At 39.9% G+C, this 22,455-nt stretch overlaps 1 protein-coding gene across 4 annotated transcripts in view; it reads right to left on the minus strand.

The window, feature by feature from the left end:
* The window catches only part of EPSTI1 (epithelial stromal interaction 1), a 50,777-nt gene that overhangs the window by 15,885 nt on the left and 12,437 nt on the right, over positions 1 to 22,455 (minus strand). For all 4 annotated transcript variants that reach the window (XM_074931363.1, XM_074931372.1, XM_074931354.1 and 1 more), the window contains exons 4-7: positions 18,958 to 19,031; positions 18,244 to 18,327; positions 12,636 to 12,709; positions 631 to 724 (exon numbers count right to left, since the gene is read on the minus strand). In XM_074931363.1, coding sequence (XP_074787464.1) covers positions 631 to 724; positions 12,636 to 12,709; positions 18,244 to 18,327; positions 18,958 to 19,031 — 326 coding nt within the window. The remainder of the gene's footprint in view (positions 1 to 630; positions 725 to 12,635; positions 12,710 to 18,243; positions 18,328 to 18,957; positions 19,032 to 22,455) is intronic.

A 22,455-nucleotide genomic window follows, 5' to 3' on the forward strand; every position in this document is an offset into this window, starting at 1 on the left:
GAAGTGAAACCCTTCTGTCTCAGGGTTAATATTCCTCACTGCAAGTTTTTACATCAGTAGGAAATCTTGGTTTAGACATGAAGAGACTAATCATATGTGAAAAAGCCTTTTTGAAGCAATTAGAATAATGATATTTAAGCAATACTTTATCTATTTCATAGTTACATTGATACTTACCAGTCTCACTTAAACTGTGACAAAGTCCACAAGCAGTCTATAGAATCACTTTTAGGATGTAGTGTGATACAGGCCCAGAAGCTTCTCTTCTGACTAAATTTTCCATGTAGTAAAGCATCTGCCAGCATGAACTAGTTGAGATTTCATAAATGCTTGCCACCGATGGATGCGTATAGAGGACATTTAAGATTCTGATCTGACCTTAGAATATAAATCTGGCTCTCATTTATCAGAGAGATATCTGTGAGTAATAAAGGCAGTCCCCTACTATGTAGGATACTCTGCTAGCGTGTAAGAGACAATATAGGCCATTTCATTCACCCAGAAAGACTCCTTGGTACTCACTGAGTTATGTCTTGGCAACAAAGTTCAATTAGAATATTCTAATATTATAGTATTGACAGCACCTGGAAAGCTGACAGAAAATATAGCACATGCCATAGTTTTGCTTACCCATGCTGTAGATTCTGGGCCACCATTAGCAATCTGACAGGAATCACTCTTTGGCAAACCCAAGTCAAATCTGTTCAATAATTCATTGGTTTTGCTATGAAGAAATCCAATCCAAATAGAATTGTTAGTGCTTCCATAAAAATAAATACAGCTTTTTATTCCACACTTGGATTCTAGCCTAGACATTTTATCATGTGACTGCTGTAAAACATCACAGGTGGAACAAAAGGTTATGGAGACAGACAGAATGAAATGGGATAGAGGATACAGAACCTATACTGTGGATAAGACATTTGTTGGGAGTAATTTTTAAGCACACAATTACTGTCATTTGCATATTTGGGGTCTACAGTGGCTATGGTTTTTTGCCTTATTGTAAAGCTCCTAAAGCACAGACTCACATACCATGGGACTTCATCAGGATCCAACTGCTTCAGTGAACTGTTGTAAATCCTTCTACTTATTCAAGCAGAAAGACTTGGAAACTTTTTGCAGCATTGAAAAAAAATGCTTGTCTTCAGTTGAAGCAAAATTACACAACATTGTCATCCCTTATTCTGGAAAGACCTATTTTATTTTTCCAGTTACATCCCTTATAAACCAGAAGTAGTATTGCTTTGCTCACAGTTTCAACCAACTACAGTTAAACAAAGTCACAAGCAACAACATAAACAAATGTTAAGAACAGGAGTTTCAGTGTCTCAATCAGGAATCAGTTTCCTAACCTGCAGTTCCAGGCATATCTGTATAAGTCTTTGCTCACTCAAAGGAACAGAGTGAGAGGAAAGAGGCAATTTTATTTCTGTATACAGTTTTGGAAAGCACGAAAGTACTGAAGTGAGAACAGAAAGAGTGCTTCAAGAGGCATTCAACACAAAGGTTTAGTCTGCTAACAGGGCAACCAGCTACCTCTATGGGGGAGAAGATGCCACTACCAGAGAAGGGTATTTAACCTTGAAGAAAAAGCCTTGGCTGCCGAAGAATGATGATGACTAACTGCTGAAACGGACTACCAAGTGTGTTTTTATCTTTCACTCCATGATCTGAAATGGTGAGTAGATGCATTCTTTGAAAACATCCTGCTGGTCAGTGGGTATATTGAGAAGTGAGGAAAAAGAACAAGAACCCACAAGTTCTCTCTTCTCTGCTACTCTGCACAATACAAAACCATACTACCACTTCAGGTACAGAGTACTTGCTCAAGCTGTAGCAGGTCATGCTTTTAGAGAGTCAGCATTCCCAGTTCGTTTCCTTTCTTCCATTCCCTCGGCAGTTAACATGGTCCTTAGCCAATACAGAAAGAACCAAGTGAAGCATAAGACTCCCTGATCTACAAATCACCTCTATATCAAGGTTAAATAAATGAATAGTCTTCTTACCCAAGTGTTAAGCACACACATTTTTTCCATGAAAGATGAGCAGTTGAGTGGTGAGATAGCGCAGAATAATTTTGGGAATTTGAAGTTTTAAACTGCAGTGTTCCTCTACCTATGCTAAAATTGCTGGGAAAAAAAAAAAAAACAAACCAAAACCAAACCCAACCAATTTATTTCTACACCAGAAAGACTAAGAACTCCTACAGAAAGACTGGAATGTATTTGAGAAGATTGAAGCTTTGCAAAGAAATACCTGGCAACTTGGAGGTATACCTGGATGTACTAATTCCTTATGGATGGCAAAAGAATGACATGGAGTATGTGGAAGTTCTCATTATTTGCATAAAAATGGGGTGGAGGGTTAAGACACTACATTTCCTGGATCAGGACACTGATAGATGAAAATCTAGCTCAGTTTCAGTATTAGAAAATATGATTACAAGAGTGGAAGGAAATAAAGTTTCTCAGCAAGACTGTGCACTGTCTTTGAATACAGAAAACACACTACTGCACCAAATTAAGTAATAATTAATTGTGTCCCTATGTCAAGAAAGGGACTCAAGTTTCCAAACCTGATTAAAGACAAACTCAGTCAAGTCAGTCATATATGTTAAATCATTGTGTATCATCTCTATGGAAACCCAGCAATGCACCTGGAGTTGCCAGACTGTCAAAATATTGTCTGAATGGTATTTTTCATTATATTAACCTATAGGCATAACAATGCAGAGCATAGCATAAGCCATGCTGCAGGGAAAGGGGAAAGTTGGAGAGATGACAGTTCAATTAATGTTCCAGAGAGGAAAGCATTATTTCCAGAAGGAAATCAGCATATCTGAAATGCTGGGGTTTCAACCCCAAGCCCCAAATTAAGGTTGACATATGGGTGATTCCCACAGCCCTTCACAAAGCGGGGGTGAGTTTCCCTTTAAGCTTCCCTCCAGGGTGGGTCCGGCCTTGCAGGGAGAGCCATTGGGTAAAGGAGCCCCAGGTGTCTGCATTAAGTAACCCAAGGTCAGGTGTCACACTTGGGGATAAAAGCTGGGACCACTTGCAGGAAGGGGAGTGTCTGTCTGTGAGATGGATCCCCTGTGCAGAGTTCCCTGTTGGGGAAGGGCCTCCTGCCTCCCTGGGACTGGGCTCCAGTCAGGTCTGGCCTTTGTAAACATGGGCTGTGTAGAGATGCAGTAGGTAGCTTCCTTGGTCTTATGTATTTGGCTTGTTGACTCGGTTGTCTCCTCTCTCTTCTATTAGAGACACAGCATTTCACCATTTATTCCACCCATTGTTGGTCATGTGGTGTTGTTGTTGGGGTCAGTGGGATTGATGTTGATTATGTATAATCTGACTGAATTGTACCCCCAACGCTCACCCATGTACTGACCCTTTTGTATCAAATACAATTTGGTTATTGGTTCATCTTTATGCTGGCTGTGTCCTTTATGCTAGGCCTAGTAATTGGCAAAACAATAGCCAAGTGTCCATAGGTGTTCCACTTTCAGACAGTTGGAGCAACATCTCACTCACTTGCTAAGACTTCAAGATCTAATCAAAGGTGCTAATAAAATGTGTTTCTAAACTAATTAATATTAAGGAAAGAAGAGCATGAGCTGAGGAAATTGATTTTAATACAGCATCATCCTGATACCCTTCAAAAATAGCTATGCAAAAGGAGATCCAAAATTTAGATAAAGTAAGATGGTACCCTCCTAACAGGCTGCTAACCTGACCTCTCGCTACCCCTAAGCATCAGGCTGAAGGGAAGAGCCATTTCAAAGCAGTGGTTAGACTGGAGTGATCTTGTGAGGGTATTTTGTCTTTCTTGGTAGTCCTGTATCCCATTACACCATCGGGAACAAGCCTTTTGCTCTGCTACTTAAAATAGGCTACTCCCATACTGGTATGTATAATAGCACCAGGCAATACTCTTACCATGGGAACTTGGTCATCTGTATTGTGGTAACAGTTCCTGGAACAGTTTTGACCAAATATCACTTTCCCAAATAACTCCTGGCTGCTGTCTGGGAATGAATATCAACAAGTAGCTCCCAGCAGGCACTTTGCATGCAACCATCCCATTTTGGGAAGTAAAAAAGTTTGCTAGCAAGGGAAGCAGGCAGTCTCAGGCCTGTTGGCATCCAAAGTGACAGTGATTGACAGTGTTTAATTTATGACTACAGATGTAGCTGTGGGGGAGTGAAGCACAATACTGGATTCAGGGGCTGAAAAACTCTTAAGAACTATCATGGGAAAATACCAACTCTGCTGCCAGAGTCGTTGAGTAACATACTAGGAGGGGACAATGTGTGACTGTGGAAATCAGTCTATGTTGCAGATGCTTTCTGTGGGTCCTCAGATACATGGCTTTACATTTCACAATCATTCTTTAGGCAGAAACCTTTCTTAAAGGCTGGTACGTAAAACCACATACTTGAAGCTCAACAAATATTTGTGAAAAGCAGAAACACGAATTTGCTAGGTGTTCCACTGAGAAAGGTGTCATTTAGGGAATTAGAGTTGGCAGCCTGCACTCACAAGATACTTAAAGATAAGGGAATCCATGCACATTTCTTATTGTTTGGGACTAAATGCGTGTGCTGCTCATATTTCCACTGGGGTGAGACAAGGGGGTGGATATAAAAGCCAGAGTGAGCCTGTGTTCCTCTGGCCTAGGTGGCAATTCTCATGCTCCAACAGGATCACCAGCCTTGACAGTCAAGAAGCAGAGAGCTCCACAGTTGACTCCAGTTTACAACTGTGGAAGATCTGAAGACCCGCAACTGATCTTATTGCAGGACCTGAGGTCTAAAATCCTGTACAGAATAAGGTCTTTAACTATGTGTGTCATTTAGTCTTACCTCAGACCTACAAGGCAAACAGGAAAGCCAGTCCTGAAAAGCATTTATCTTAAGGGACATGAATAAGGATACAGACTCAGGCCCCAGCATCTTCCTCCACCCGAGTCGCACAGCATTGTTTGATAAGCTTTTCATAGGAGATTGTATTCCTCTCAGAACAAAGATGTAAAAAATAATTTTTCTGCCTACACGTAAAGTTCTTGGCTTTAAGTCTGTTTTACAGACTAACACTAAAAATGCATCAATTAAAAAGGCTTCTTGTAGTCTTCATTACTCCTTCCCAATGAAACCAGTGGCAGTTAATTCTTTTGCTTTAATTGATGGATATTGAAATGCCAGGATACAGAAAAATATACTGGCTTTTATGCTGGTGCTTTTGAATAAGAAGCAGCACAATACTTTTGCATATATAATAAATCTATTTATTTCTCTAGACAATTTTAAAAAGATAATGGCCACTCTTATCACTACTGAAAACAAGACAGCTTCTGAACTCCTTGTTTTCTCAAGCTTTGAGATCTCTAGCGTTACGATTCTGCTCTAATGAACATCCACATGTATGCCAAGAGCCATTCAAAAACAGTAATAAATAATAAAAATAAAGAATCTCAAGCCAGGTGAATCATTATAGCCATTTCAGAGATGAGACAACATGGGTAGTCGTAGTCGTAAGACAACAGAAATAGCATCTAGTGCTGAATGACAGGGAGATACCAGCTTCCCTATTCACTGCCAATAAGCAGTGCTAAAGTGCTATTTCACCATTTTCTTCCAATTCAGCTGAAAAACTAAGAACAATGCATAATGCATACATAATGTTAGTTTCAAACATCTGCCCAGAAGTTTCATTATGGTTTTTAAACAATAGCAGGACTCCACCTCTCAAAATCAAAACCAAAACACCAAACTGAATTTCATTCAGGACGCATCTTTTTGCAGCACCAGCAAGCATGTCTATACCTTTCCCCACTTCAAGGTATTTAATTGGCTAAGTGTAACAACTTCCTTAAATTTTGCAGAAATTAAGATCAGTTGCTTAATGCTACCAAAGCCTACCCACAAGAAAAGCTGCCCTTCATTTCATTAAGGTCCATGGGGTGTGTGTTCTTACTGATGTCATTGTTCCTCCCTCAGTGAGGGCTCTGCCTTGTGCAATGCCATATGCATCCTGGTCAGGCACCTGCTATGACCCATCAGCCAGGCTGGCTGGTACTAGGGCCATTGCTGCTCCTCTGCCATGTGGCCTAACAAAATCAAATTTTAAAATAGAAGAAATTCCAAGTTGACAGAAAGGTTGATGAGGTTACTGTCCATTAATGCAGGTTTCCCATAGATTCTATGTTGGGACATGGAGAAAGAGACTGCAAAGGGAGGTGTAGTTGGGATTTGTACTAATGGAAATCATTTGCTAGAGTGGGAATGAAGCTGGAGGACCAATAATACCATTTGAGAAAATAATCTCACTAAAGGTACATATTTCAAAATTAAGAAAGTTACAAGTAGCAACATGCTACAAGTAGCAACTTGCAACATCAAGAAAGTTGCAAGTAGCCTGAGTAGGGAGCAATGTATACCATCTGCATACCAACTGTATACCACCAATAACCAATGGTCATTACATGTGCCTTCTCTCGCATCCAGAATCACAGAATCGTCTACGTTGGAAAAGACCTCGAAGATCATCCAGTCCAACCTTTAACCTAACACTGACAGTTCCCAACTACACCATATCCCTCAGCGCTATGTTGACCCCACTCTTAAACACCTCCAGGGATGGGGACTCCACCACCTCCCTGGGCAGCCCATTCCAATGCCTAACAACCCCTTCTGGAAAGAAATGCCTCCTGATATCCAGTCTAAACCTTCCCTGGTGCAACTTGAGGCCATTCCCTCTTGTCCTATCACTTGTTACTTGGTTAAAGAGACTCATCCCCAGCTCTCTGCAACCTCCTTTCAGGGAGCTGTAGAGGGCGATGAGGTCTCCCCTCAGCCTCCTCTTCTCCAGACTAAACACCCCCAGTTCCCTCAGCCGCTCCTCGTACGACCTGTGCTCCGGACCCTGCACCAGCTTCGTTGCCCTTCTCTGGACACGCTCGAGTCATTCAATGTCCTTTTTGTAGTGAGGGGCCCAAAACTGAACACAGGAATCGAGGGGCGGCCTCACCAGTGCCGAGTACAGGGGTAAGATCCCTTCCCTGTCCCTGCTGGCCACGCTATTGCTGACACAAGCCAGGATGCCACTGGCCCCTCCTCTCCTCTTTGCAGTGATTTACCACAGCAAATAGTTTATAAGGGTTAAGTAAGTTCAGAAGGCAACAAGCAACTGCCATGTTTCCCACAGCTGGGCCAGGGCAAGGGGGTTACACTTCCGTCTGTCAACAACAAACATGCCCTCAATTCTACATGGATTCTGGTTCTCTTGTACCTCAAGTCTAACCCACACATGCAGGACAGTCCACTTTGGGGTAAGAAGACAAAAAAACCCATCATCCATGTGCAAAGTTGTCAGCAACTAATGAACTAATATCCATTTTTTTGCATGTGCGTGGGTGGGGGATTTATCTTTTACTGGAAGCTATAAAGTGAAAGATTACAATGTTAAAGAATTACCCCATTAAAATCCTGTATGATGGTGATGGCTCTTTTGCAATGCCCTTCGCTGAGAAGAAAGGCCAGCCTCTGGGTATTTAGTTCACTTGCTTTCCAGCACAAATCTTTCCAGTAACCACAAACCAAGCTTAAAGCAGTGTTCACAGACTTCCCTGGGAGTAATGCACAAGCATACTAAGGAGGACTTGGGCAAATCTAATGATAGTGATCAAAACTGTGCTATCTTTGGCTTGGTAGGCTTTCTTGTCTGCAAGTTCTTGAGCCTGTGTTTCTGTTCTTGGGGATAAGAACAAAAAAATGTGGCACTAGTGCATTTTAGGTGTAAGGCTTCAAGAAAGTATAAAAATAAGTTGTTTTTTTTTAAAAAAAGACAACTTTCTCAGCAGAATTATTTTCATCACTTCTCACCCACACCCAAAACTAATCTTTCCATTCAACCCACTTGTTTTTTTTTGTTTTCCTGACTGGATGAAATAATACAGCTAGGCTATTCTTTCCTCCCACCAACTCATTCAATATTCTTGGAAGTTATTTTAGACATCAAGTTTCATTTATTATCTGAAGTAATAAGCATAAATCCAGTTTTAAGGAAAATGCAGTTTTGTATAAGTCTATGGCATAGATCTTCCATTCTGTGTGCTCCATCTGCATGTGCAATCTGCTTCTATATTTTCAGCCAGCTTGCATGGGCAGATTAATGCGTACAATTAGAAAGCAACCTCACAGGCGTTCAATAAACTGCCTTCATTATTACACTCAAGAGAGTCCCTTTGGATGTCTATAAAAGCCTAGTTTTCTGCCTGTTAGCTAAATAATTGACAACGCTTAAAATAATCAGGAACAAATGAACAAAATGAAGACCACTGTGGTGAAAAGAAGCAAACAAAAGATTCTCAAGGCTGCAAACCGTTTTTGTGTGAGCCCTCTTTCATTCTCTCTAGCAATCTATATTAAAAGTCTGGTCAGGTTTACATTTGTACTTCTGCAGGGAAAATTTGTTACCAGCCTGCTGTTTGAACCACACATCATAGGGGACTAAAAACTTGCAAGGACACTAGTATTTATCCTGTAAAAATAGATAAATAAATAAAAAATCTGGGTTTATTCAGGTTTTATTTTCTTGCATTTTATGACTTTTGAGAAAACTGCTTTGGCAGGCAAGTGTATATCAGCTTGGTTTGGTGAACCTCCTGCCTTGTGTTTGGAATATGCACTCAGAGGCACTCTGGCAAATTCTGTTTCCAGCTTCAAATTTTGAGCAGAATATACTGAGTGCACACATGTACCCAAGTGCAGCAGTGCCAGGAATTTTTACAGGAGTACAACCTTCACAAAAACAGAAGCACAAATATGTAACAAAGGGAAGGATGAAGTGATATAGCAGCCATCATGTACTATTAAAAAGTAACCCTATGTTCTAGACTGCTTTTCCCATTACATAAATAGGCAGATGGCTATTAGAAAGGCTGTGGATCACATCCAACACTACAGTTTCTGCAAAGTCAAATCCAAATTAAACAAAAGCACCTTACTAGAGAGCTGGGCTAAAACCACATGGTGAGACACACTACAGTTCAGGCACAGATTCATGCAGTTTGCACAGCAAGTCATAGAAGAAGGCAAGTCTTGAGATAACCATCCCTCATTACTGCTTAAATGACAATTCTTATGTCCTAACTAAAGAGCGATGTCCTGCAAAGTCCTGTGCCAGCTGTCTAACCTCTTCTTCATTCCCATTTGGAAAGATGGACACTCAGTCCTTTCCTCACAAGGATTAGCAATTGCAAAATATGGACTATACAAGCATTCATTACCTTTTAATGCACTCTGACAGAAACACTGTCTGCCATAGGTCATCAATGTAAAATGCATCCAAGACACTCAAAAGGAAGGACTCCATATCATGTGTAAGTAGTTTCCGGTAGAAAAGTGCATGTGTACTGCTTATTTTCTCAATCTGGCATTTCCTGAGGCAGAACCACAGTGACACTATCACCAATAAATCTCTCAAGTGCTTCTCTGTTACTACAACAGTAGCAATCCTGCTATGCAGGAACTCCCCCAGCGCAAAGTCTGCTCCTGTATGCTCTTCAGGCTTTTTATACACAGCTACTTTAGGATATACCTTGTGAGTTTTGTACATTTTAGTCATCTAATAGAGCTTGAGTCCATCTGGGTCAGAGGAGCTGCTGATCCCAAAAGAGAGAGGCTTGAAGGCTTTTCCACAGCACTCTGTGTGTGTGTCTAGACCTCATTCTCACAAGACATAAACACACACTGAAGCAACTGCGATAACAGATGACAGTTGGCTTTCAAGGGCCAGTTTTGCACAGAGGCTTTCAAGAGATAGGAAGTAACTGTATTCTGCAGACTGTGGATGAGGTTGCAGAAAATTTTTCCTTTTGACATTCGCTTACTTCACATTGCACCATTTGAAACAGGATTTCAGTTCATGTTTTTAATAGTGACAGGAATTTAATCAGAACAATGACCTTATAGGCAGCATCATACTTTACTGTCAGAATATGTTAGTGACATGAGACTCTTAAGTGCTTTTCCTTATCAAATAGAAGCGGCACTTCATACAGGAGAGGTAGCGATTGGGCTCTGCCCCATGGAGGCTGATACAGCTAGAAGCAGTGATCAATTTTAAAAGGTTTCCCAGCTAATGAGACTGCTGGTAGGCATTGATCTCCTCAGGAAAATTGTGATGTTGCAGCTACAGACGCTTACAGAAGACAGACTAACAAGGCAGCTTATCTTTTTAAATGGCTTCACAGGCCATGACTTTGAGAGGTCATTCTTTCATATGCAGTGCATGACCTTCCTTCCCCCCTCTCACAGCAAGCAGGGAAGGAGATCAAAATACACTAGCAGAGACAGTGAGGAAAGGGGCACAACCTCATATTTGTCCTCTTTGACTCTAGAGAGGTTCTTAGACGATAGAAGTACTGAGTCACTTGTTTTTGCATAGTAAGCAAAAGCACATCTTTAAATACTAAGCACTTTTGTTTGAACATGTCTCTAATAACCAGCAGTACTTCAGTGGAGTTACTTTACAAGTATCGTATCTTTCCATTATTCCTGGATGTTGTGCTCCATAATGGAATGTATCTTGGCACCACATTAGCAATACCCAACCTCAACAACACCCAGTGGTGAAGATTCCTCTTCTGCCCACCAGAGGATTCCTTCAGAGCAAGGAAAGCACTAGTGTCGCTGTACAGCATGGGAGGTTTTTGCTTAACCAAAACTGCATTCACTTTAGGTAGGTTTTCAGCTCACTTCCTCCAGGCGCAGTATCTACAAAGCCCTCTTGGTGTATGTTCAATACATAGCACATACAAATAATCTTCTGATTGTTGTACATAATCTTCAGCAACAGAGCTTCACCATCCATCTTTACCTTGAGTTACATCAGTTAGTTTTGTTTTTTTAAGATGATAGCAGCTGAATACTCACAAGGTTTTCCTAAATCAGTGGAAAGAACATCTGCCAGGCAGTGTCCTTCTTAATGCCCAGGAAGTCTGAGCTCCTGCACCACCTGAGGACCAACTGACTGCCCACATGAAGGTGTTTCAGATGGTTTGGGTCTGCTTTTGACAGCAAAGTGCTGATTAGAAGAATTCATTTCACCCTCAGCCAAAAAAGGAACAGACTGGGAAGGTGAGGGAAAGGAAGAGGTATGTCTCTGTTCAAAACTGAATAAGCCTGAAGACAAAAAAAAAAAAAAAAAAAAAAAAAAAAAAGATTAAATGGGAAGAAAAGAACCCTGACAATCCCCTCAGGAAAATGCAAGTCCTGTAACTGAGGACCCTGCACTGAAAAGATCTGATGAGGTTGTTGTTGAGTTAGGCTCAAAGAGCCAGAAGGTGTCTAGTCTGTCAGAAACAGGCAGAGATCTAAAGCTGTGCAGTGTCTTCAGAAATCCTGAGGAATCAAGGGGTGTGTGTGGGAAATCCACACTGGGACAAACAGAGGACAAACAGTAGGCAATATACCAATATCTAGAGAGAAATGTTGGCAATGTATTTAAGGAAAGATCTGTACCTAAAGCCAAATGGGAAGAAATAAAAGGAAAAAGACAAGAAAGGCTGAGATCAGTGAGAAAGCACTGAAATGTCTATACGTTAGAGAACAGAGTCTGGGCAAGTGATGAAGGAACTGGAGCTACTAGCATGTGACAAAAGTGACTCCTTTAAAGGTCAAAGAGGTGGAAAGAGCAATCAGTCATGCTAAGAACATAGGTGAATAATTTCAGGAGTCAAAGATAAAAAAGGTAAAGGTGGCTAAAGAGCATTGTGTGTTAATTATGTGATAGAATTGGGTTTGATCAGTTAAAAATAAATAAATAGAGTGAACTGGCAAGGCAGGAACTTCACTGCCAATGGAATTAATTATGTCAGGAGTTAAGCCGTATCTAAATCTGACATTAGGGAGGTCTTCACAGTAGATCTCTACATTTAAGCTGTAGGACTATGCTAAATATAGGAAATCCTCATTATTTCCATGTGGGTTAGATTTCTTTACTAGTTACTAAAATAAGTAGATGGAGATGTAATCTAGATCCTGTTTTGATAATAAGTCTTGGATTAAATGATCATACTGATTCTGTTAGAGAAATAAAGCACAAAGTCATTCTATAATTCATGGGTTTTATTTCAAAGTGTATGTTTTGAGAAACTAAGAGAAATCTACTGAACCAAATTTCTCACAGAATGAGGTATGGAGGAGGCTTGGAATATTTTGCAGAATCAGAGGGTGGTTGAGGTCGGAAGGTACCTCTGGAGGTCATGTCATCCAACTCCCAGCTCAAGCAGGGCCACCTAGAGCCAGTTGCCCAGAACTTTTGAGTATCTCCAAGGATGGAGACCCCACAACCTCACTGGGCAACCTGTGCCCATGCTCAGCCACCCTCACTGTAAAAAAGTATTTCCAGATATTCAGGAGGCACCTCCTGTGTTTTAGTTTGTGTCTGTTGTCTCTTTCCCTGAAGTCAAACGTTTCAAGTTAAAAAGTGAAAAAACAGCAGCAGAGGCCAAACCCTTCCTAAGCCCCAAACCAGACAAAAGAAAACAAAATAAATAAATAAAAAAAATCAACCCCAAAACAGTACAAGCAAATGAGGAATTTTAGGTTATAAGTTTAAAATTTTACTTACTAATAATGATCTTCAAGGAACATCTGTCTTCTTTGCATTTCTTGTTGTCTTTTTTTAACTTCAAGTCTCTCTGCCTACAGCATTAAAAACAGGAAAACATACTCGGGATTTCCAGTAAGCCAGAAAAAAACATTGATTATATTAATTCAAGTATTTCAGAAGTGACCCAATCTCAAATTTAAAAGTATTCAGATATGACCAAACAGCTCCTAGTGAAGAGACCAGTCTGAAACACTTACTGTGCTCCTGGCAGACCCCTCCATCCTCACAGAGGGCCTCGTAAGCCTGCAGAGTTCTCATGTCACAGAACTGTTGGGACCATCTCTTGGTATAACTGATAAAACACTGGTCCTAGTAAGAAGGTAGATGATGCGAACCACTGCACTAAAGCAGATCATAGTCTTGTAGCACTGAAAGCACAGTGATACAAGTACACATAGCTTTGCACACAAACCTATGGCCTTCAGGAGCATTAGGTGCTGGGCAGCTGAATACATGCTAAGATAGATGGAAGTGGGAGACGTTTGTACTTAACCAGTGTTATTCTGCCCTAGATACCATGTCCAGTGCAAGTGTCAACCAAATCTGACACACAAAACTCCTGTGGAAATCTGGATGACACACAACTGATTAAGTCCTTTAATTTAAAATTGCTACAGGGAATTGTAGGTGGGAATGGCCCATTTGCTCAGAGCTCCAAATCAGGGAGAGGATATTATACCTGAGTGGAGGTATTGTGCAAGGCCAGGTAGAACTAGTGGTGTAGGGTGTGTGTGCAAGGGGAAAAGGGGTTTTAAGAACAGGGCTGTAACCCCTACCCCCATCATTTTATTCCTGTCTTGCAGTCAATAACATTTCAGAAAAATTACAATTCTGCTGGCAGTTACTCAATTACTTTGCCTTCAGTTATTTCAGGGTGGGTGTTTTTTAATTGGATAAAGAATGATTTTCTGGAAGAGATTTGCAAAACAAGCACAAATTCCTCCTCAGCCTGTATTGAATTAAGAAAAAAAAAAAACCCTGTCAGATGTCTGCCGATAGGAAAAGAGCCACTATGCTGTGTAATGATATAAACTGTTGGAAGGCAAATGACTTAGAAGTTGTTATTTGGAAAATGGAAATGGGAAAATAAACAAAAGGAGGAAGACAAATTTCTGAGTAAGAAGTTCCATTGTTCGGTCATTTGGCATGCTGAGACAGTAGTAGAATGTAAAATTACTGATGCAATAAAAAAAAATCAAACTAAATTAAGGAATGTCACCCCACAGTATAGGTAAATTTCGATGGTGTTCAAAGGATATCTTGTTTGCTCCTAATCCCTCCACTCAGAGACAGATGATTTTTTAGGCAAAATATTCCCACTCTTCTATTGTTAACAATTGACAGGGAAAGAAAGGGAATCTGATGGCATCTATTGTTGTCAAAGGTGATGTTGATATCTTCAAAACACCAGTAATAGCTCCCAGGCTTTTCCCCACCATTGCTCAACACTGCAAGCTTATGCCTTCACCTCTAAAATAGCATTTGACATGGGATCCACCATCATATTGCAAGGCTTCTGAAAGCTCAAATCTGAAGCTCTTCGGAGTTGCTGTGGTCTAGCTCCTAGCTAGAGCAACACAGTGATATTAAGTTTGATAAATACAATCCTTCAGTATCACCCCTGTCTCCCACTACATTAAAAAAATTTGAAATATCCTACCACCAGAATGGTGCCTGAAGAAAACTCCAGCATATTGAAATTATTTACTTGTGGCTGGTGTGACTATTTTCTACTCTGGAGGTTTACTCTAGGATCTCTGCTTAGGACACGTACAAATGACAGACAAAGGGACTAGGACATTCTCTAACTAATGACAATCTATCAATAGACATTGCCAAAGCACTCCACATTTGGCACAGTCTTCAAAAACAAAGCCAAGAGAGGAACAGCTGTGATATTGAAGGTAAACATGTTGAAAAGCATTAGCAGAAGGTCTGTAAAGTGCCTGGTTTTAACAAATTCCCGAAAAAGGCCATTCATGTTGATTAACACAGTCAAATTAAAGTGCACACAATTTGATAAAGAATAAAATGAAATTACAGCTTATTCTAAATAGGACAGTTTCTAAAGATGGCAAGACTGTTACTATGTAATCTAAGAGCAAAAGAAAGTTACATGCAGTAGAATTACATTGAGCCTTTTCACTTCAAATCTTTTGAATCTGTTAATATTTAGTCAACATTTAGAATATAGAAGGAAAGGCTAAAGGCAGGGTAACCAGGAGCAGAGATTTAATGACAGGAAACAGTAGTATCCAGTGCACTGAAGTTATGCTATTTTGTGTCCAGCTCAAATGCAGAAAGCTTAAAACCCAAGAAAACGAATATCAGCCACTTGTTTATTTTCTTGAAAACTCTGACAGTCCTTTCACCCAAAAGACACAAAGAAAGTTATGGTTCAGTCTGGTCAAAATCTGTGATGTGAAGGGCTGCACAAAAGACCCAACTGCAGATGCCTGCTACTAATAAGCAAATATTAATAATGCTACTTCCCATGTACTCCCACACTTTCTGCAGATCAGGCACGGATCTCAGCACTAGGAACAAATACAGCAATAGGGACTCCCCTGATAACATTGCAAAGTCTCTTCAAAATTAATTCACTTAGCACTCAAGAGATCACTAGCAAAGAATAATATCCAAACTCATGGAGTCCAAGGTTATTCCATGAACAAATTAAAGCAGTCTCAGGACAAGCTGCCTGACATGGAGCGCATGGGATCCCAAAACCCATTCACTGCTACACATGGAGACTTGAGTACCAGTTCACACAAACTCGTCCTGTGGAACATAGAATAAGAGGAAAGGATCCACCCTTCTTCTCTCTGGGAGCTGGAGAAAGACAAAGTAGATGCTAAAAGCATTGGTATTCCAGCACCTAAACCTCATGGTTAATTAAAGAATGACAAAGACAGGCAAGTGGACTCCTACAGATGGTAAGGCAGACCTTCCACATTTGGGTACTGCTTTGGCAGACACCCAGTTTTCTCTTGGTCACAAAGAAAACGGGAGAGTGGATGCTGCTTTTCTCTGCAAAATCGGCATTAAAGAAATAACATAAACAGATCCTATGTTCATAAGCAGCACTGGCTTACAGTACATCATCCTTACAATCAAGAAAGAACTGAGCCGAGCATCAGCACCCGTTCTAGTCATCACGTATTAGTCCATAGCGCTTCACCATTCACATTTGTTGGCAAAGTAACTCTCCAGCTGGGAAAGTTTCAGGGCCCCTGCTGATAAAGCTGGCTAGCCACTATCTCCTTCAGACTGTCAATTTGATTTTTATTGAATGAATAATAACCTTGAGTAAAAGAAGGACTGGCCAGCAAGAAAAGAAGGCTTGTGAATTTGCAGAAAGATATGCTCTCAGCTGATGCTCTGCAGATGCAGTCATCTACAGATCTATAACTTTAAATAAAAAGTTCCTCTCCTGCAGTAACCAGGGCCCAATGTTGGTCATACAGCACCAGTTCTTTAGCATCCCTTTCCTGCCATCCTCAGCTCTTGGGAGCCTTTCACTTGCAGGCAGGATGAGATAGCCAAATTGACACCTTTTAGTGGCTTTCCAGCATGCTTTTCTGAAACACGGTTGAATTTTTAATGTATAAATATCTTACAAACAGAAATCTTCATCAGCTCAATCACTATTATGGAAGGCAACCCAAATAAACATTTCAAATTAAGAGTTCCCTTTTATGCTCCTGTTTTGTTTGTTTGCTTTTTGAGTATAAACTTATTTATTCAAATTAAACAGTCTGTTTGGCAAAGATGTTTGCCATGATGTTGTATTCTCCTTTAGAAGAAACTGATAGTTACAGTTTTACTGTCTACAACATCTATAAAGATTTTATAATCTGTGGGAGTCAAGGTAAGGAAATTAAAGAGCATGAAAGCAAAACTGATACATCAATATATTTTCTAGGTGTAACTATAAATTATATCAGTATTGCAACATTTTTCTTGTCCAATGCTCAAGGCCAAACAACATATATTTAATAGGTGAATAAAATATAATTAATCCCCTTTCTACTATTGCTATTATCACTGCTTCTGGAGTTATACATGAGCTGGTAACTGTTAATGACATTTTCACATGATAATATTTATTGCCCCTGTGAGCTATTCTGCATGGCTTTATCCCCAAAGAGTAATGCTAACCACCGAAAGACTGAGAACAGACTAACCCTTACCTAGAGGCAATTATAGCTATTTTTGTTTGTGCAAGCCCTTGTACACCATCCAGTAATGATGATTTTTTAATTAACTCTCAACATTCGGCTTCTGCGCAGAAGATCATTTTTACTGTTGTGGAAAGAAAAATCTCCCTTTCTCTCATTATTACTGTGCACATCACTATCATGCTCCCCCTCTTTTCTATTTTCATTTAAATTCCACATTACATTCTCAAGTACATTCTACTCAGTTTCCACCAAGGAGACATGAATGAACTTTTACAGTTTTATGCAGCACACAGGACAAGAAGATGCTTTGTGAGAATAAATAGAAAAAAACAAAAAAAACCCAGAATAAAACTGAAAATTTGAAAGTGAGCTATCATTGGTGTCAGTATATGGTTAATATTAGAAAGAAACATGATCTTACATATTAACAATACACTTGGGTGTGCAAGCCCCAGAGGGACTGGTGGGGCGTCTAAATTTCAGGGTGTGCTCAGCAAAATGCACATAGACTACACTGACCTTATCATCATTTGGATGCATTTTCCATGATGACAGACTGGATTTTCTTGTGCTTTCCATGTGTACAGCACGCAGTTATGGACTTCTAAAAGGTCTTTGTGCCATCTGCCACAATCCAGTCTTACAGATTGTCCTGGTTCAACTAGGATAGGGTTAAGTTTCCCCAGCAGAGAAGGGGGAAGGGATCTCCAGCCGGGTTATTCATACCATGCTGATGTCAGGTCCAGGGGCAGAAACATGGTGGTTTTTTTTTTGGTGGCTTTTTGGTGGTGGGAAACACACACGTTGGGTTTGCTCGGTGACCATTTGCGGTATTTCTCTGTATATATTTTGTCTTGTTCACTGTTATTGCTGTTTATTGTTGTTATCACTGCCACTGTTGTGTTCAGGTTGTTTATCACACTGTTGTATTAAATTTCTTCTTATTTTTTACCCGGGGTTTGTGACTAACTTCCAGCCCGACTGGCAGAGGGTGGAGGAGTGGCAACAGCAACGTGCTCTCCGGTCCCAGCAGGGCTTAAACCACTACACAGATAAAGCTCATGTCAAAGTGAACTACATAACCTGTACACACAACTTTAATCCTGACCCTAGTGTTGTCCCTTTCTGGTAACTCTTCGGCATGGATGCCACCAAGAGGCTGGAGTTTCTGAAGAGCCAAAGGAACACTCAAGCCCCAAAGAACACCAGGTTAGGCATCCTTCAGTCAGCCACAAAGAGAAGGAGGACTGGATTTCCTAAGTCCTTGATGCAATCCAGGGCTACCATTCCATTTAATTAGCCTGTTCCATTTAGTTCATCAAAATCAAGCACAAAGACGTGAACTTTTTATATGGCTCCAACTCTGCACTAACCATGTTTACCTTTTTTCTCTGAATTTCTTTCTTTTTCAGGATTTCAGCTTCTTCAGCTGCCTTTTTTGCTTTTATATATTCTTCTCTCTTGTGCTGTATGACATAAACATAGAAAATTATTATACAGATGTATGCATACAAAGAATACATAAGGTAACTTGACTTGACTCCTGTACTGCACATCTTTCAAACCTAAAGTGTGTCTGAGGAAAGTTTCCAGAATTTTTTCTTAAAATGAGGCACTGAATAAAGCAGGCTGTGCACCAGCTACTCCAGTACTGGCTTTGTGAAAACTGAGAAATCTAGGATGGATAAATGGGCATCTATGCAAGGAATCACACAGCTGATTGATAACTTACAAGCATTTATACCTTTTATAACAGGAACAACATTTCTACATAAGCACTGGATGGGGTGGTACATTGATCAATTAGTCAAAGCGTAGGTAGCATGCTGAAAGATGCAGAGAGACACAGAAGTGTCTTTACAACTGTATTGGTTATCATTTTAGATATGATCTGCAATACAGGCTGCTACATATTTATAGCCAGATTTCTCATTTTCTTTGGTTTGGAACAGTTTGTTTCTAGTTTTCTGAAGTTTCCTTCAGGTTTCATGACTTTTGTCAAGCAGCTATGAGTTCATTTGATAGCCATATGAAACACTGCACGAAAACCTTTTTTTGAGTTCTTAAAATAAACAAACAAATTTATTCTTCCTGACCTTTTGCTGGTATTTAGATTGCATGAACATCATTTGCTGTTTTTGTCTTGCTTGAGCCTCTGATTCCTTTCCACCTTAAAAAAAAAAAAAAAGTATAAATTGCATTTTGTATAAGCATTTTAAGTTCAAATGCCAGTCATTTCAGAACACAGCAATATAACAGATTGGATGTGTGCATATACAGGAAATTTTTCATAATTACAGTAGCTGTTTGACATTAAAGAGAACAGATAGAAGACCTTTTTGATCATTTTATCCATCCGTCAAAAGCACTAGCTTGTTATTTACAGAGCATCCACTGTATCATCCACTCTACCAGCAAATCAAATATGTCCTACAGTATATGAACAGTTTACCGAGGAACTATTCCAGTTTCAGAAAATCAGTCACGGTTTGCAGGTGAATCTTCATTTTCAGATTCAGCTCTCCCCGCCTTTGCTCAGTTTGTCACACACACATACATACAGAGTCAGAAATTTTATTGCCAAAAAGTTTCTCTTTTATCAAATTTAGGAGCTTAGAGTCTGCCAGCTCTAATGGGATGCAATCATTTGAATATCTTCTAAGTAATGTCTTGGGGCTTGAGGAAGAATCCCCTTTCTGAAATGGAAATCAAACCCTTTTCCCACAGACCTCATATTCATATCCAGGTAGCAGAAGGTGCCCTTTCCAAAGGCACAGGCTCTCTTTTGAGAGCATCTAAAGATCTGGCCATAATATTCAGCCTTCAATTTAAAAAAAAAAAAAAAACACAAACAAAACCCTCACGAAAAAACAAAACCACCAACCAAAAAATCAACCACACAGAGAAAGTGATAACAGGTCTTAAGGGATGGAGGCAGTAGGTTTGATTCTATTATTCTGCTCTACTATTTTCCAAAGTATTTTCTTGCTTTGGAAAAGCCAATAATTCATTCCCTCAGTTATTGCAAAAAAAAAGCAGCCCCCAACCCATTCTGAAGATGAGGGCTGTATTTTCACCTAAGTGTTTTTCTGAGAAGTTCCCCACTATGTGGCTGTTAATTCTACAGAAGCAGCTGGACCAATCTGTGCTACCTGAGGTTCCTGAAATGTAAGACAACTATAATAGATCTTTCAGGAGGGATCACTCTTCACTAAGTACCCTTCTCTGCTTACTAATGGAAGGTAACTAATCTTTAGGTGCTTTTGTGAGGGTCAGTGAATGGTAGATCAATGTGGCAACATTTCTATGCACACAAATAACTCCAAAAGATTAAGCTCTCAAGAAAGACTGGCCATACAGTATACAAGCACCAAGCTTATACAGCTGGCATCGTAGAGTGCCTCCTCTCTAGGTCTAGGAAATAAAATTGCTACTACACAAGTTTTGAAACCTTTTTGATGCTTGATCTTTCTTTCTTTTTCTTTCTTTCTTTCTTTCTTTCTTTCTTTCTTTCTTTCTTTCTTTCTTTCTTTCTTTCTTTCTTTCTTTCTTTCTTTCTTTCTTTCTTTCTTTCTTTCTTTCTTTCTTTCTCTCTTTCTTTCTTTCTTTCTTTCTTTCTTTCTTTCTTTCTTTCTTTCTTTCTCTCTTTCTTTCTTCCTTCCTTCCTTCCTTGCCTTTTATTGGCAACATTTGACCCTCGTGTTCACTGTACTCTTCTGCATGTACTGCTGGACATTGACCCTAAACAAGTATTTTTCTGATCATTACTAGCCACTGCTTATAGCCTTTCAGCCAGGTTTAATTCATTCAAGTTGGCTTGGCTGTAATGTGTGAAATGATTCACTGAAGTCAGAGTGTATCATGACTGGCTTTATGTAATATGATCAAAAAGAGGCCATTGCATTTATCAGACATTATTTGTTGCTCCACTCATTGCTTATGGAGGAGGGGGGAACTTTGCATCCTTCATTGTTCTCATACCTCCATGGTACCTGAAAATTTGCCAGTCAAATGTTACAGAGTTGAAATCTGGGAAAGCATGAGTTAAGAAACTTCAACTTTAAGAATTCTCTGGTGATTTGGACTCAATGTGTCTCTTAAAATCACTCTGAGAAAATAACATAGGATACTTTTTTACCTTAATGAGTACCTACAGTTGTAAAATTAGAGATGCCACTTACATTTTTTTTTTCTCCTTCCCTGAGCTTTCTTCTGTTCCAAATTTGTTCCTGTGGGAATTATAAATTCTAATAATTTTTGCACCTTATCTCTTTTAGAGGCACTGAACATAGTGCATGTGTCTCAGTCTCCAGGGGTGGTTCTGTGGCAGCTAGAGAGTGACTGAAGAGCTCATATAACTTCCTTGAATTCTTTCAGCTTTTTCTTGCTTTGTCTTTCTCTTAATTTGCTTCTTTCCCAAGAAAGTTTTTAAATGCAGTGGGATCACAAAAGGTGAAGACTCCCCACAGTCAGTCACTGTGAGTTTGCCACCATGTCTCCAGTCACGCAGCCATCCTGCACACATTCTTCATAGACACCACACACCACATTTCTGTTTCCAGCTTTCACTTCCTTCATCAAAAAGCTTTGTGGTCCTCTTGGGACAGAAGCATGTCTCCTAGGAACTGCTCACAGGAAAGAAGCAGCTAGTATGTATGAACTCACAAAGAACATGTCTGGCCACACAACTGCATACGATGGTGGGAATACAGGGTATTACACCAACTTGAAAAGGTAGGTTCACCACGCAAACAACTGGGACTTAGGCCCCTGTGTATCACCTTGACCACAAAACTGAATCTGTGTTAGGAGTCAGTTCAAATTCCTTCATCTCCCATCTTGTATCTATTTTTATACACAGTTCATCACCCAACTTATCTCGTGTAGCATGGCAAGGAAAGAACTTAGTTCCCAGGTCAAGGCAGACAATAGTTTACACTGTGCACCCCAAATTCTTTTATGACAGCCAAGGGAAGGAAGGGTAGCTCTAAATTACAAAACCAAAAAAGGCATCATTATACCATCATAATCATTCACTTTGTCAGAATTAACTTTGTCCCATTTCTATTAGTGCAGTTCCTCAAGGTCATCCCATTCTTGCTGCGCAGTATCCTCATTGTGTTCTGTACAGATGATGCTTTCAAGTTTTGTCTTATCAGTAAGTTTCATCAGCTTTCTCCTACCTTTTGTGCCAAGACATTTTGTGCCAAAGACATTAAAGAAAGATACTAGAACAAGATAGGTCTGAAGACTGGTACTTGAAAAGCACTTCTAACAACCTTCCCTTTGCTTCAGCACAACCTGCAGTCCTATTCTCTGTACAAGATTGGGGGTGGGCTGGTTTAGATTTTTTTTTGTTTGTTTGCTTGTTTGTTTTTTTTACCTAACTGCCATATAGCACTAAATTAAAAGTTTATAGTAGTTATAACTGAAGAGATCTCCTATGGTTTCTATCACCTGGCTACAAAGAAAGTTGGTTATCTTTCGAAATGCATCAGTTCAGTTCGAGGTGACTTAAGTTCCTGTAGCTTTTTATCCTGTTTTTCATTTACCCATCTCTGTTGTTATTTTTATAAAATTGGTAATACAGAGCC

Source organism: Athene noctua, chromosome 1 (assembly GCF_965140245.1).
Source record: "Athene noctua chromosome 1, bAthNoc1.hap1.1, whole genome shotgun sequence".
NCBI classification, from domain to species: domain Eukaryota; kingdom Metazoa; phylum Chordata; class Aves; order Strigiformes; family Strigidae; genus Athene; species Athene noctua.